The sequence below is a fragment of the Gorilla gorilla genome, chromosome 16 (assembly GCF_029281585.2).
Source record: "Gorilla gorilla gorilla isolate KB3781 chromosome 16, NHGRI_mGorGor1-v2.1_pri, whole genome shotgun sequence".
Taxonomy (NCBI): domain Eukaryota; kingdom Metazoa; phylum Chordata; class Mammalia; order Primates; family Hominidae; genus Gorilla; species Gorilla gorilla.
Genome location: NC_073240.2, coordinates 52,885,159 through 52,901,315, shown reverse-complemented (window position 1 = coordinate 52,901,315; position 16,157 = coordinate 52,885,159). Strand labels below are relative to the sequence as shown.

The following is a 16,157-nucleotide window of genomic DNA, read 5'->3' as shown; positions in this document are numbered from 1 at the left end:
CCACCATCCTCCCTCCCATCACAGAGTGCAAGAAACAGAGGCTTTGAAAGCTCAGAGTTGGCAGACAGGGCCACAGAGACTCAGAGAAGCACTAGACTAGGAGTCAGGGTGCTTGGGTCAGGGCTTTGCTACCTGACTGTAAGTCGCATCCGCTATAAGTTGGGCATAGTGCATAGTGGTATTTGCACTTCCCCTCCCCAGGATGGTACAAGCAGTAGATGGAAGAGTTTGCAGTGTGTATGCAAATGGGAGGGGCAAGTCTTTCTGTGGCCAGCCTGAGAATAAGGACAGAGAGCTGGGCCAGCTGACCTTACCATGGGTCCTGTCTCACCTCCATCAGGAGGCAGTGGTGAGACAGGACAGTGACGCACACACTGTCAGGTGACTTCTGCAGCTGGGACACATAAGGGACCTTTGCTCCAGGCTGCCCACACATCGATCCTGGGAGCCAGGCCAGGGCTGTATGAGCTGTAGTTAGCAGGGACCCTGATTTTCTTCCTGGGCATTTGGCCATGTGTAGATGTTTCAACCCTGTGCCTTGGTATCACTGTATTTATCTCTCCTCAACTCTACTGTGTTTTTTAAAAATTACTGCTATTACTATAGATCATATTGTCTCTTTCAGAACACTAAACTGCATCCAACTGAGTGTCCTCTAAAGATGTGAAGGCCTTTCTGGTTTCTTTGCCCACATTTTCAGTAAAGACACTCGGGGTGCTGAACTCCCACAGCGGGCCTTCCTCAGATGTGTGATGGTGCTTCATTACACACCTCCCTCTGCTCCAAGTTGAAACCAACAACTTAGACACCAGTTTTAAGCTGTTACTTTTTAGCTGTTTGATCATATAAGCTATTTGACTATTGAGAGTCCACATTCTACTACTTGAGCTTGATAACATGACCACTCTGCAGGTACTTATCAAACTGCTCCCAGAGCCTTGATAGGATAATGGGAAAACCCTCATGTCTGTGACCTTCTGGGTCATGTTAGCAACCTGAAGAGAGCATTGACTTTATAGGTGTTGAGGCAGACGCCCAGGGAGGTGACTTGCCTAAGCCACCCTGCGCGTCGATGGCAGCACCCTTATGGGCCCCTGGTTTGCAGATTCCCAGCCCAGCATGCTGCTGAGGGTGCAGATGGCCCGGGGCACCTGGCTCTCCAGCTTTGCTGAGGGCTGCCCCATACACCAAAACAAAGCTGGGACTCTCGGCTGTTCCATTTGGGCACTGCCAACCCGTTTATTAATGTCACAACTAGAGAGGTCCCACCACGCACCACTGCCTGCCTGCCTTGCCCTCTGGGCTTAGGGAGGCAAGTATAAAGAGAAGAGAGAAAAGAAAGAAAAATGAAAGGAAGAGAGATGCCCGGGGGAGGGTAAGGAGGGTTTGCCTCCATTCAGAAATGTGCAAAAGAAGAAAACAAACTAAAAGAGGAAGCCGAGTGCCTTCCCTCCTGCCTCCCATCCCAAGACCTAGTTCTAGGCGTCTAAGGGCTTTCTGACTAAGGAAAGTGCCCTCAGGTAAAGCTAGTCTCAGAAAAGTGTGTTGTCAACCATTTGCTAATGGGAAATAAATGGTCTGTGTTATATAACTGGGACTCGTGCCTTGTCCATAGACATTCCTTAAAGTGGCCATAACTCTGGCTAATTTTCATTTGTAGGGATGTGACAAGAAAGCCATGGTGTGGGACATGCGCTCCGGCCAGTGCGTGCAGGCCTTTGAAACACATGAATCTGACATCAACAGTGTCCGGTCAGTGAGTAGAATGTTCATGCCACCTCTCTGTTCTGCCGGCATTGCCTGGCTTGGGTAATCCTTAGCCCAGGAACCGCCTCCAGACTCAGTTTACTTGGCTGAGAGAGGCCTCCCCAGGAAGAAAGGCTGATTGTGGTGGAACTGAACAGTGCTCCAGAACTCATGGAGAATTTTAATTTAATTGCATTAGGAGCAATTAATATCCTCCCTAAGTTGAATCAGCATTTTTCATCCATTCATTCAATAAATATTTATTAAGTATTTATATGCTAGATATTATTCTAGGAACTGGGAATATACTAGTGAACAAGATGGACAAGGTCTCTATTCTCTTACAGGAGACAAACTAGACCAAACACAAATATGCAATTTCAGATACTGATAACTACTATGATAAAAGTAAAACAGGGAGATGGGATGGGTCATTTCTTAGAGGTCAAAGACAGCCTCACTGAGAAGGTGATGTTTACATTGAGGCCAGGATCATGAAAGAGCCAGGCACGCAAAGAGCTGGGGGAAGAGCACAGAGATGAGAGGTTAAGGGACCTAACAAAAGGCCAGGTGGTCACTGGAGAGTTTTGAGTTGGGAGGGGTAGGGGTGGCTAACCTGATCATGTTTTGCCTTTAAAAGATCGCTCTGTTGGGAAGCTAAGGTGGGCAGATTGCTTGAGCCCAGGAGTTCGAGACAAGGCTAGGCAACATGGCTCAACCCTGTCTCTACCAAAAAAAAAAAAAAAAAAAAAAAAAAAAATTAGCCGGGCATGGTGACGTGCGGAGGAGGCTGAAGTGGGAGGATCGATTGAACCCAGGAGATTCAGGCTACAGTGAGCCAAGATGGTGCCATTGCACTCCAGCAAGACCGTGTCTCAGAAAAAAAAAAAAAACCCAAACAAACAAAAAAGATCACTGGCTGTATGGAGAATACATTGTAGGGAACAAGAATGGAAATATGACGACCAGTTAGAGGTGGTTGTGTGAGTTCAAGAAAGAAACGGTGGTGACTGGAACTAAGGAAGACATGGTGGAGACAGAGAAATGTCAAGAATTATGAAATATCTGAGATTTTATCTACCTACAAGTTAAAAAGTTGGGCTGCCATAGCTCATGGATGCTGGTAGAAGACACGAGACTCCTGGGTCAGAGATGAAGGACAGTTTATTACTCACAGCAATGGCAGTAGCCAGGCTATCAGCCTGTTTGTGCTGGTACTTGAGCCCTAGTTCCACAGGGAGACATGAAAAGGGCCAAATGACACTGGCAGATGCAAGGGATGCACTATAGAAGAACCCTGAGCTTAGGGAACCCATATCTTTTATCGAGGGCAACAAGCAGCAGTCCATTTACTAAGACAGGGAAGACTGGAGGGATAAGGGGAGGAGGTGGGCTTTGCACATGGATTTAGGAGTTCTTTTTGGGGCTAATTAGGTTTGAGATGACTGTTAAACATTCAAGATGTCAAGTAAGTGGTAGGATCCATGAATTAGATCCCAAGAGAGAGGTCAGGACTTGCCACGTATGAAAGATGGTACTGTTGAGACAGTTTATAAAGTATTTTCATTATACTCAGAACTCCCAAAAATCTTCATTATACTTAGTGGGAAAACAGGAGAATTATTTCTCTTAAAAACAAGAACAAAAAAGAATACTTACTTACTTTAGTACTCCTTGCCCTCAAATGTGGGATAAGGAAAAAAGAAAAAAAGACTCTCACTTATTGTAACTGTGCAGTAATTACCTAGAAAATCAAAAGAAATCAATCTGAAAATTACTACAGATAGTAATCGAAGTTAGTAAAATGCAAGATAGAAGATAAAGCCACAAAAATAAGCCCCTTGTATTAATAAAGTACAGTCATTCCTTGGTATCTGTGGGAGATTGGTTCCAGGACCTCCCTCAGATACCAGAATCCTACATAAAATGATGTAGTATTTTCTCAGGGTATGCTGAAGTTATAAAAATAAATAAATAATAAAATTAAAGTGGTATAGTATTTGCATATAGCCTATGCATATTCTCCCGTGTACTTTAAATCATCTCTCAATTACTTACAATATCTAGTAAGTGTAAATGCGATGTAAATAGTTATTAGACTGTATTGTTTGGAGAATAATGACAAGAAAAAAGGTTCAGTACAGATGCAACATTCCTTTTTCTTTTTTAGAATATTTTTAATCTGCAGTTGATTTTATCCATGAGTGTGGAATCCATGGCTATGGAGGGCCAATGTACAGCTTTAAAATGCACACACTCAGCTGGGCGCCGTGGCTCACGCCTGTAATCCCAGCACTTTGGGAGACCGAGGTGGGCGGATCACTTTAGGTCAGGAGTTCGAGACTAGCCTGGCCAACATGGTGAAATCCCGTCTCTACTAAAAATACAGAAATTAGCCAAATGTGGTGGCACATGACTGTAATACCAGCTACTTGGGAGGCTAAGGCACAAGAATCGCTTGAACCCAGGAGGCAGAGGTTGCAGTGAGCTGAGATCGTGCCACTGCACTCCAGCCTGGGCAGTAGAGCGAGACTCCTTCTCAAAAATAATAAAATAAAATGCACACTCTCTCACCTGAGCTGTTTCATCTCCCCTGAACCCTTTGCTTCTAACCTCCTTTGACCATCAGTTTTCAACTTAGGCTTCCCTCTGTCCAGAAAGCCCCCCTGGTTTCCAGGGCTGAGTTAGGTGCCCTCCTGTGTGAGGGAGACCACACTGCATGGCCAGTTTACTCATCGATCTCCTGCACTGAGGAAGTCAGAGAGAGAGACAGAGAGAAAATGTTATGGTGGTAACCAAACTTTTTAAAGTATTTATGAATTCTTAATGGCAGAAATAAAAGAAGATGTTGATAAATGGAGACATAAACCCAATTCTTGATTGATAGGGAACACTGTAACTTAAAATTTTAAATGGCCATTTTTCTATATACAGTGAATGCAGTTTCAATTAAGTTATTTTATGGAATGGTGTAAACTGACGCTGAGACTCATCTGACAGATGCTACAGGGACTGATTCAGTGGGCCATGTTCAGGGTACCTTTTGATTTTCTTCCAGGGTGAACACTGGCTACCATGTCCACCCAAGGCTGAGGTTATACTGAGCACTGTCATTATTCTCTTAGCATGCCCTTGGTTATACACTGAATTAGTTAGGACATGGGCTTGTATGAGAGAAGCCCAAATCACAGTGACTTAAACCAGATGGAAGTTTGTTCTCACCTTAAAATCTGAGCTGCTATGATAGCTCATTCTGTCTTCGCAACCCATTTCCTAGGATGGTGCTCAGTCTCCTGCCCCCACTGGCCTACCACCATGCCTTCTTTCCAGCTGGTTGGTAGAGGAGAGTTGCGCTTATCACTTCTGCCTGCATCCCGTTAGCCAGAACATGATCACGTGGCCACATCTGGCTACAGGAAGACTAGAAATATAATTTTCATTCTGCCACATGCCCAGGAAAAACAAAACAAAACGAACTAGTGTTTCTCAATGGGGTTCACTATTAGCATTTTGGGAAGGACATTTCTTCATTGTAAGGGAATGTTCCACGTATGACATTTACCATCCCTATGGCCCAGCCACTGAATTCCAGTAGCACCCTCTGGGTTTAGTGCCATTCAAAAAATCCTGCTTTTATTTAACCATAGCTATAGGAGACAGAGAGAGGGGACACTGGGGGCACAAAAGGTCTCTTCCAGATAATCTATGTATTACCTGGAAGATAATACACTTGGTCCCTGAACTTCCCACCAGCAGAAGGAAATCATAGCCCATGTGGCCCCAAATGGTATTTAATCTAGAAATCATTTTGACATTGGAATATGGATACGTCAGATACTCCATGAATTCATAATGCTTTCAAAAATATAATGTGCCCACACTGTGATGGACTGACTGGGGTTAACATCTGAAAATGGTTAACATCTGTCATCCAGCTTTTCAATTCTCCATCCCCGTCTTTCAGGCCAGTGTAAGTTAGTCACACAAAGTCAAGCTTCCCTCTCCTTTGCCAAATGTTTTGACTCTCACCTCCCGCTGGTAGGAGGAATAAATAATGTTTTAAAAGGACTCCTCCTCCTGCGGCTTTTGTGGAACTATAGGGTAGGTCACTGGTACGAGAAAGGAGAAACAGCGTGGGTGCGGTGACTCACGCCTGTAATCCCAGCACTTTGGGAGGCCTAGAAAGGTGGATCACTTGAGGTCAGGAGTTCGAGACTAGCCTGACCAACATGGTGAAACCCCGTCTCACCTAAAAATACAAAAATTAGCCAGGCATAGTGGCATACGCCTGTAATCCCAGCTACTTGGGAGGCTGAGGCATGAGAATCGCTTGAACCTAGGAGGTGGAGGTTGTAGTGAGCCAAGTTCATGCCATTGCACTCCAGCCTGGGCAACAGAATGAGACTCAGTCTCAAAAAAAAAAGAAACAATGGAAGGTATGGGGAACACAGCTGGGTGAGGCAGAGTGGAGGGGTTTAAAGACATTTGCTCCATTCTGCCTCTGGCTTATAATTTAGGGCCCATATTTCTCACTAATCATTGAGAAGACAATGACTATAGCAGTAATAATCATCATTTATTGAATGTGTTTTAATTGGCACCATGCCAGATTCTTTGCATGGACTGTCTTATGTAATCTTCACAGCAGAAAATATGCATTATTACTCTCACTTTTCAGATGAGGAAACTGAGGCTGGGCAAGAGGAAGTCATTTGCCAAAAGTATCGCAGGTAGTAAATGGTCAGTGCAGACATCCAATGTGGCTTTGTGCGTCTGATTCAGTGTCTGTGCTCATAACCACTTTCTTATCCCTGAGCTCTGGGCCAAGTCTTAGGAATTAGATATGTGATTGAGGGAAACTGTATTTACAGGGGGTCTACTCTGTGTTCTGTGCCTGATATCAACACATATTATCTCACTCTGCAAGGCCAGTGTCACTGTCCCCCACTAACAGGGAAGAAAACTAGAGATCAGTGGGCCTGACATAGGAGCTTCCTCTTCCGTCTTCTGCTGCAAATGTTCCTTGAGTCCCTAGAAATAGAGATTCTGATTCCAAGGGCCTAGCATGGTTCTGATGGGCATCCAGGGTCGGGAATCACAACCGTAGATAAAGTACTTTCTCTCTGCAGGTACTACCCCAGTGGAGATGCCTTTGCTTCAGGGTCAGATGATGCTACGGTATGTTTCTAAGTTTTTGAGAGCTTTTCCTAGTCAATAGAGGGATCTGCTAACTTATTTTAAGAAAATAACTATTTTTTCTGGTTACAGAAGTAACGAGTATTCAATAAAGAAAATTTAGGGGAATATTAAATTACCTTGATCTCCTTACCCAAGAAAAATCATAGTTGGATGAATTCCTTTCTGTCTTTTTTTCTTTTTAACAAACAAAATGCTTTATAATTTGGCATTTTCACTTAACAGAATGTGAACATTTTCCCAGGCTGATAAATATTTCTCTCCATTATATTTTCTTAGTGATTGAGTAGTATTCCATGTTATGAACGTGACATTCGTCTTCAATTTTTGGACATTTGGCTTTTCTCAAGGTTTTTTTTTTTTCTGTTAAAAACACTACTATAAGTGTTTTTGTACCTCTCATCATTTCCTTAGCATTCTCAGACATAACTTGCTGAGCCATAAATAGACCCAGTTTTAAGGCTTTTGATACTGATTGCCAAATTATTTTCAAGAGAAAAAAATATTTTCTTGTTGCCCTCAAAATATCAAATATCTTATGAAACAATGGTTTTCATTCTAATTTTCTGCTAAAGAAATTACAAAAGAATAGATTGAGAGTTTTGAAATAATGAAAATTTAAAACTTCCGTATATCAAAGATACATAACAAAATATATATGGAAATATATTGTAACAAAATTATAACAAAATATAATTATAACAAATATATATGGAAAAATTCTTGCCACATACAGTACAGACCAAGTTGAAATCCTGTAGATACGAATGGAGTTACATAAGCAATAAAATGAACACTCCAATTAAAGAAGAGGGTAAAATGCAGGTCATTTACAAAGCAGTGAATCCACAATGACAAGTAAACACCTGAAAATATTTTCAAAGTCACCCATAATCAAAGAATTGCATGTTTTAAGTTTTAAGTCATCGGATGCCCATTTTGCCACTAGGATTAGCAAAGAAATGCCCAGAGGTTGGGTTGATGGGAGCCTGGATCAACCCTGGGGTCAGGATAGTTGGCACCACCCTCCTAGAGGGCAGATTTGCCATATGAATCAAGAGCTTGAAAACATCTCTACTTGGCCGGGCACGGTGGTTCATGCCTGTAATCCCAGCACTGTGGGAGGCCAAGGTGGGTGGATCACCTGAGGTCAGGAGTTCAAGACCAGCCTGGCCAATGTGGTGAAACCCCATCTCTACTAAAAATACAAAAATTAGCCGGGCGTGGTGGCGGGCACCTGTAATCCCAGCTACTCAGGAGGCTTAGGCAGGAGAATCGTTTGAACCCTGGTGAGGCAGAGGTTGCAGTGAGCCAAGATAGCGCCATTGCACTCCAGCCTGGGTGACGAGCGAAATTCCATTTCAAAATAAAATAAAATATAAAATAAAACATCTCTACTTCTGATCTGGTCATGCTATTTCCTGATAACTCTTCTAAGGATTCTATTTCTTAACCTAGTCTAAGGAAACCTAGTCTAAGGAAACCAGAAACACATGTAAAGATTTTTATATAAGAATAGTCATCATAATATTATTTATAAAAGAGAAAAATTAAACACAACCAAAACAACAGGGTTTGGCTAAATAGATTCTGATATATTCAATAACTATGTACATAATGTTTTTTGAAGTTCTCTTTTAATGATATGAGAAAGGACGTATAACCCAATGTTAATAAAAGCAATAATGAAACATCCAACCCATTCAGATACACACATAAAATACAAATAAGACTGAAGGAAACAGCTGAGAATTAGTAAATACCTCTAGGATTTAGGGTGACCTTCATTTCCTTCTGTATACATTTTTGAATGTTTCCAAATTTTCTACAGTGAACATGTGTCCTTTATCAGAAAAAAAAGTGGGGTCTCATTTTGTTTTTATACCTGAAAAAATGTGCTGTATTTGCCGTTTCTTTACTGACTCAGAGAGATTAATAGGAATCAGGACTCTTTACTGACTCATAGAAATTAACAGGAGTCGGGACTAAAGGACGAAATAACAGTAGGGAAAACTAAGAAGTTTTTCCTTCATCTTTTAAACTACGCAAGTCACTAGCACCTACCTGTAGCTCTGTGGTCATCACGTCACCAAACTGAAGCCAGAAGTAAGTGCTTCTTTATTTATTTGCTCCCCAGTGTCGCCTCTATGACCTGCGGGCAGATAGGGAGGTTGCCATCTATTCCAAAGAAAGCATCATATTTGGAGCATCCAGCGTGGACTTCTCCCTCAGTGGTAAGATTTTATTTCAGAAACTTTTCCCAGGACTGTAAGACAGGGCCAGAATGAAACTAGCGCTCCATCATCACTCAGTTCCTTTTCAGCAACTGAGCTTCCTGTGGACCAGTATGCGAAATCATCCATATTTGCACCAGTTTTCCTCCTCTGAGCTTCTGACCTCCCACTTTGTCCTGCCCCGGGCAACTTCACTCCAGGGGGAAATGAAGGCTGTATACCCACCTAATGCTGTCCTTCAAGGCAATGAAGTGTCAGAAATTCACTTCCACAATGCTCTCAGGCATTTTCTCCCCAGCCTTTGCTTCTCTTCATGCCCCAAAGGGAACTTTTCTGTAAGGTGGAGGTGAAGCAAGAGTCCCTTCTTGGCGGGACACTGTGGCTCACGCCTGTAATCCCAGCACTTTGGGAGGCCGAGACAGGCGATCACTTGAGGTCAGGAGTTCAAAACCAGCCTGGCCAACATGGTAAAACCTTGTCTCTACTAAAAATACAAAAATTGGTTGGGCATGGTGGCGCATGCCTGTGATCCCAGCTACTCAGGAGGCTGAGGCAGGAGTATCACTTGAACCTGGGAAATGGAGCTTGCAGTGAGCTGAGATCATGCCACTGCACTCCACCCTGGGCAACAGAGCAAGACTCTGACTCAAAGGGAAAAAAAAAATGAGTCCCTTCTCAGTGCCCTGAAGCTCATGGCTCCTTTGTGGGAAGCTGCTGGTGAAAAAGCATAGCTCCAGAAGGATCATGTCAAAAAAAGAAAGAAAAATAGAAAGTTAAAGCAGAGGTAACAGGCTGGCTACCTGGAGCACTCCATTTCCCCAGATACATCCCTAGACTAACTGCACATGAAGTTCCTGCTACTGCCTGGAACATCTTTTCCCTGCCTTCTCTGCATGACAGACTCCGATTCAACCCTCAAGAGCCAACTCAAATGTCACTTTAACTTTCTCTCTTTAAACAAGTTTTACAAGTTGTTAACTAGCAAATGACTAAAAATAATTTACTTGTGTCTGCACTGCCCTCCTTAATCCCCCTTCCTCTGTGGTCCCATAGCACTTTACGTGTGTAAAGCACTTGCATTATGGCTGTTACCATGGGATGCTACAGTGATCTGTTCCTCTCAGCCCCACATCCTCCAACAGGGACAGGGGCTGTGCTTTCTCCCCTTTGAATCCTTGAGGCAAAGCACAGTGCCTAGGACTCAGTGCGCCTGAATCACTGCTTACTGAATGAGTGAGTGACAGTCATGTAATGAGAAACAGGAAGCAAGGAACTGGCTTAACAGCTATCATCTCACCCTGCTTCAAGGTCGCCTGCTGTTTGCTGGATACAATGATTACACTATCAACGTCTGGGATGTTCTCAAAGGGTCCCGGGTCTCCATCCTGTTTGGACATGAAAACCGCGTTAGCACTCTACGAGTTTCCCCCGATGGGACTGCTTTCTGCTCTGGATCATGGGATCATACCCTCAGAGTAAGAGGGATGGTTTTCTGTTTTCCTGTGTGTGAGAGGAGAGAGGACGGGTGACAGGCCTTCTGAAGCAGAGGGAAGGCTATCAGAGTAAGCTCAGGTGGGCCTGGTCAGCCTCGCCGAGCTCTCATTTCCACTCTGCCCACAGCCACAGAGGGAATGGGTTGCCTGGAGAGGTAGCGAATGCCGCATCAGTGCAGGTATTCTTGCACAGATTGGACAACTGCGTATCAGCCTGTAGGTGAAGGAATAGTTAGGCTTGATCATCCAGAAAGTTCCTTTTGACCCTAAAAGTCTGATTCTTGTGATTCTAGCCTTTGGCAAACCACAGATAACCAGTCTCTCCTCCTATAGTATAGGGTTCTTATTACGATTATTGACCTTGTGATGACAAGGGTCACAAATCCAGGAGGCTGTGAAGCCCCTGAAATTATTACTTTTTTCTTCCTTTTTTTTTTTTTTTTTGGTTTTTCTATAGCTTAATCTTGGAAATGAAGCCCCTGAAATTATATGCCAAATTCGGGGTATATGCATTTTGTCCTTGTGGCTTTCATTAAATTCTCAAAGAGAGCTCCATAACCTTGTTGAGTGTTGGCTCACCCAAAATACTACCAAAATAGCCTGTTTAAGCTGGGCATGGTGGCTCATGCCTGTAATTGTAGCACTTTGGGAGGCCAAGTCAGGCGGATCACTTGAGGTCAGGAGTTCCAGACCAGCCTGGGCAACATGGTGAAACCCTGTCTCTACTAAAAATACAAAAATCAGCCAGGCGTGGTGGCATGCACCTGTAGTCCCAGCTACTCGGGAGGCTGAGGCTGGAGAATCGCTTGAACCCAGGAGGCAGAGGTTGCAGTGAGCCAAGATCATCCCACTGCACTCCAGGCTGGGCAACAGAGCAAGACTCTGTCTCAAAAAAAAAAAAAAAAAGCCCATTCATAGAGCAAAGCTAAATTTATTGCTTACCTCAGTGTGGAACATCAAGAATTGGTAGAGGTGTAGTGGCATCTCAGAAGAGGATGACAAAGGCATGCATGAGGTTTTTTTGGTCTGGTTTAAGGCAGGTCTTTGTTGGGGGGCACTTAATTAGGATTGGACAACTTTGTGGCATAATAGTTTTAGGATTGCTGGATGCAGGGGTGGGGGAGGGTTTCGAACAAACCTTTAAAACTAAATAGTCATTTGATGCTCCATATTGTCCTGAGACATGGGTGTGTTTTCTAAAGAGGGTAAGTTGAGTAGTCTAGTTTTAGGATAGAGAAAAGGATTTTTGCAAAATTCCTGAAACAAATAAAAAAGTTATCTGTGAGTTCATCTTCCTGGGTAAGAGTGTCCTAAGTGAGTAGTCATGTTAATGTATATGGTGAGCTGTATGGGTTCAAATGGTTTTGGTTGTCAATCTGGAAGAGCAGCTAGGCCCTAGTAAGGAGGCTGCAGATGCCCCATAGACAATTAACTAAGGGAGGAGAAGATCAGGTCCAAAGAAGCACCTTTGCATTGCTAGGAGTACAGTGTTATCCTTCTAAGGCACATGAGCACCCTATTTTGGATGGAGTGTGTATGTTTGTGTGTGTGTGTACACACACACATATATGTATGCCCATGCATGTGTGTGAATAGACTAATTTTATCTCTTTAAGCTCAAGTTTTATAAGTTGTTAACTACAAAGGTCTAAAAACTATCTGTTTGTGTCTTCACAGGTCTGGGCCTAATCATCTTCTGACAATGCACTCATGTATACCTGAGAATTTGAAATCTTCACATGTAAATAGATATTACTTCTAGAGGAGCTTAGAGTTTATTGCAGTGTAGCTTAGGGGAGCAACCCATGGCTCACAGGTCACTAAGCGTCTCCAATATGACTATTAAAACTGTCACCTCTGGAAATACACTAGTGTGAGCCTTCAGCACTGCGAGAATACCTTCAAGTACAGTATTTTTCTTTTGGAACACTTTTTAAAACGTATCTGTTTTTAAGGTTATTCTAAATTATAGTAGCCTCAACTCATTCTGTCACCAGTAGAATTCAGCAGTTAATATATTCCATATTATTTCTTTGAATCAATTCATTTTCAGAGCACTTTAAAGTCTGATATTTCTCGATGTGCACTGTGATGCCTGGAACCTTCCTCTGGAAGTGCTGATTTTATGGACTGAGGACTGGTAACTGGTCTGTGATAGAAGCAAATTCCAATTCCGAATGTAATTAGACAAAAATCACTTTTTTTAGAATGTGTTTTTATTGTAAAAGTATCTTTTTCAGCTTCCTGTTCTATTGTCTTTTTTCAGATACAACATTTTTGTCTATGGTGAACTGCTGTAAATGACGCAGAGAAATGCCTAAAAAGGACAGGTGGTTTGACTCATGGATGATGATGATGTCACTGTGCCACTTGGACAGGGCGTTTTCTCTGAATTGAAGGGAAAGCCAATGGTGTTTGTAAACAAATGCTTCTGAGAGCAAACAAAAGTCTTCTGTGTGGGAACACAAGATAGTAAACTTATTTAAAAGCCTATTAGTAGAATTAGTGGAAACACTTAGGTTAAAGTGAATCTTGTCCATATAAATTATATTCATATGTATTGCATTGCAATTATAATTACATATGCAGATTGATTGATAGTCATGAATAATAACGTCTGCTCCTCTTACATAGAAAGAAAAACAATATTAGAAGAAGATCTTCTCTTTATTTGAGACTCAGAATTCCTTCTGGAAGAAGGAAGTGCTTTTTGTTACAGGATCCCTTCTTTTCCTTTTTTTGTTTTTTTGTAAGATATAGATGCTTATTCTTTGCTTTAGAAAACTTCTCATTTAAAAAGATGGTATGCACCTAGGGGAATAAAAGGTCACCTCAGACACCAGGTGTCATTCCTGGTGAGGCCTGCCTCGTGGGTGGCCTGGGGTCTGCCGGCAGGTTCTGGCTGCACCTGAAGGCTGCGTGCACCTTGTCCCCTGGACAGGTCTCCTCTCCTGGCCCTGCTCCAGCCCAGCCCTTCTTCTAGTGGTAGCTCTTGCTTTGCAGGCCCAGCTCCAGGCCCTGCTCCTTAGAGAGACTCTTCCAGAGCTGGAGCTGGGCACAGCCATAAGACAGGACTGACCAGATGCTCCTGTAAACATCCAGGGGTGTGCCAGGCCCACCCTCACAACTGCTTGTTCAGGTATCGTGATGGGCCACTCGCTCCAAAATCAGCCAGGCCATCTTTTCCATCATCTCACTTCAAATAAACATAATAATTATATTTGATCATTTGCAGAGCAGTTACTGGTGGTTTTATTGTACACTGGGGTCTGGGGTAGACAGAGAAAAATGAAGGGCCTCTGCCTGCCTCCAGGGAGCCCAGAGAGAGTGCTTTTTAGTCCCAGTAGATTCCAGTCTGGGCAGGGGCTCAGGAAATGGAATGGGCCCAGTGTCTGGCCAGTTCCTGCCAGCTGCTGAAGGGGTCAGGGACACCATGGGATTCCTGAGCTCTGCTCCAGAATGTCCCAGAGTGGCCCCTGGTGCAGCTGGCCTCCTTGTGGTGGCATCCCCAACCCTCTCTCCCACAGCCTTTTTTTTTTTTTTTTTTGTCTCTGCACTGTGCCTTCCGGCTCCCAGAAGTGCAGGAAGGCACGAGAAAGGAAGGAAAGGTGGCCCAGGGAAGCACATTCCAGGTTCCATGTTTGGAGAGGTGGAGAGCATCTTCAGGATATGTGCAAAGTAGACTGTGACTTTCCAATCCAAAAAGCCACTTTAAGGGCCCAGGGAAAGTATTCCAGAGAATGCTTCCACTCCCCGCATGGGCAGGAAGCCCCCTTCGCTGTGAGCATGCGCTCTCGCAGTGGGTGCTGTCGGGATTTGCTGATGAGATGCTTGATTTGGACTATGTGACAGCATGTGCAGACTCAGGGGTAAGCTCCATGGGATAGATTGTATTTTGCAGATTGAAAATAATGCTGAGTGCATTTTATAATCAGCTTTTCTTTTTTCCAGAGGACTTGGGGATAAACCTACCAAACCAATTGTGGTGAAGGGGCCAAACAGATGGGCCCCCAGGGGTGTAGAGCCTTGGGCAGCCCCCTCCTGGGCCAGAAAAAAGAAAGTTCAGGCAGAAAGGTGTGGGTGATGGGTATTCATGGGAAATATCTGTGACATGAAGCCAAGTCCAGTGCTTTAGAATGCGCGGTCAGCCTCTCACTGGTGGGGCCCTGGCAGCCGTCCCTCTTCTCCCAGGCGAGCCAGAGGTGGGCATCCCGTTGCCACTGCCTTCTTCCCGCCCTTCTACCTCCTTCACACCCTTCTCTAGATTATAAGTGGTTTAAAACAGCACAGGGTTGTAAGGGCCTTTGTGTTCTGGGCTCTCGTAGTTGCCAGGCCAGCTGGCTGAAAGGTGGCACCACCGATACTGGGACTCCTCTGTGAGTTAGAGGGATGCCTTGGTGACATAAGAGGGCTGGCCTTCATTCACACCCACCTCTGTCATGTTCACAGAATATATGATAATATCTGAGTTTTTCTCAGCCTCGGTTTCCCCATTTGTAACATGGGATGGGACTAAAATATGTAAAGTGCACACCTCAGCCTTTAGCACATCTTCAGGAAGGGTTAGTTCCCAGCTTCTCCCTGTGTCCTCCTCAGTCCCCTTCCTATTTGCCCCCCTCCCTTCTCCCTCCACCTATCTTCCCTCTTTCTCTTCCCTTCCCCTCCTCCTTCCTCTCTCCTCCCTCTCTCCCATTTCCCCCTCCCTCCCTCCCATCTCCTCCTCCCTCCCTCCCATCTCCTCCTCCCTCCCTCCCATCTCCTCCTCCCTCCCTCCCATCTCCTCCTTCCTCCCTCCCATCTCCTCCTCCTCCCTCCCTCCCATCTCCTCCTCCTCCCTGCCTCCCATCTCCTCCTCCTCCCTGCCTCCCATCTCCTCCTCCCTCCCATCTCCTCCCCGCTCCCATCTCCTCCCTCCCTCCCATCTCCTCCTCCCTTCCTCCCATCACCCCTCCTCCCTCCCTCTCATCACCTCCTCCCTCCCTCCCATCGCCTCCTCTCTCCTTCCTATCTACTCTTTCCTCTTCTCTGCCCCCTCCCCCTCTCCTCATTCATCTGGACTCCTTTTTCTAACCCTTCTCAACCTTCCTCCCTTCCTCATCTCCTCTTCCTCTCTCTCCCTGTTCGACCTCTCTCCTGGTCTCCTTCCTTCCCCTTCTGCTCTTTCTCCCTCCCTCCTCCTCCCTCCCCATTCCCCTTCCCCCAGCTCTTCCTTTTCTCCCCATCTCCTCCCCATCGATAGGCAGCCCCCACTCATATAGCAAGTTAGTAATTCTCATCAATTAGAGCTTCGTCTGGGCTAGTGGTTCTCAAACTTTTTGGTCTTAGGATCTCTCTACACTTTTTTTTTTTTTTTTTTGACATGGAGTTCTGCTCTTGTTGCCCAGGCTGGAGTGCAGTGGCGCGATCTCGGGCTCACTTCAACCTCCGCCTCCTGGGTTCAAGCGATTCTCCTGCCTCAGCCTCCCGAGTAGCTGGGATTACAAGGCAT

General features: G+C 44.5%; 1 protein-coding gene across 1 annotated transcript in view; it reads left to right on the top strand.

The window, feature by feature from the left end:
- GNB5 (G protein subunit beta 5) overlaps positions 1–13,897 on the top strand; it is a 60,462-nt gene extending 46,565 nt beyond the window's left edge. The window contains exons 7-11 of the mRNA XM_031002332.3: positions 1,661–1,752; positions 6,876–6,924; positions 9,080–9,176; positions 10,485–10,651; positions 12,347–13,897. Coding sequence (XP_030858192.1) covers positions 1,661–1,752; positions 6,876–6,924; positions 9,080–9,176; positions 10,485–10,651; positions 12,347–12,358 — 417 coding nt within the window. The 3' untranslated portion in view covers positions 12,359–13,897. The remainder of the gene's footprint in view (positions 1–1,660; positions 1,753–6,875; positions 6,925–9,079; positions 9,177–10,484; positions 10,652–12,346) is intronic.
- The last annotated feature ends 2,260 nt before the right edge of the window (positions 13,898–16,157 follow it).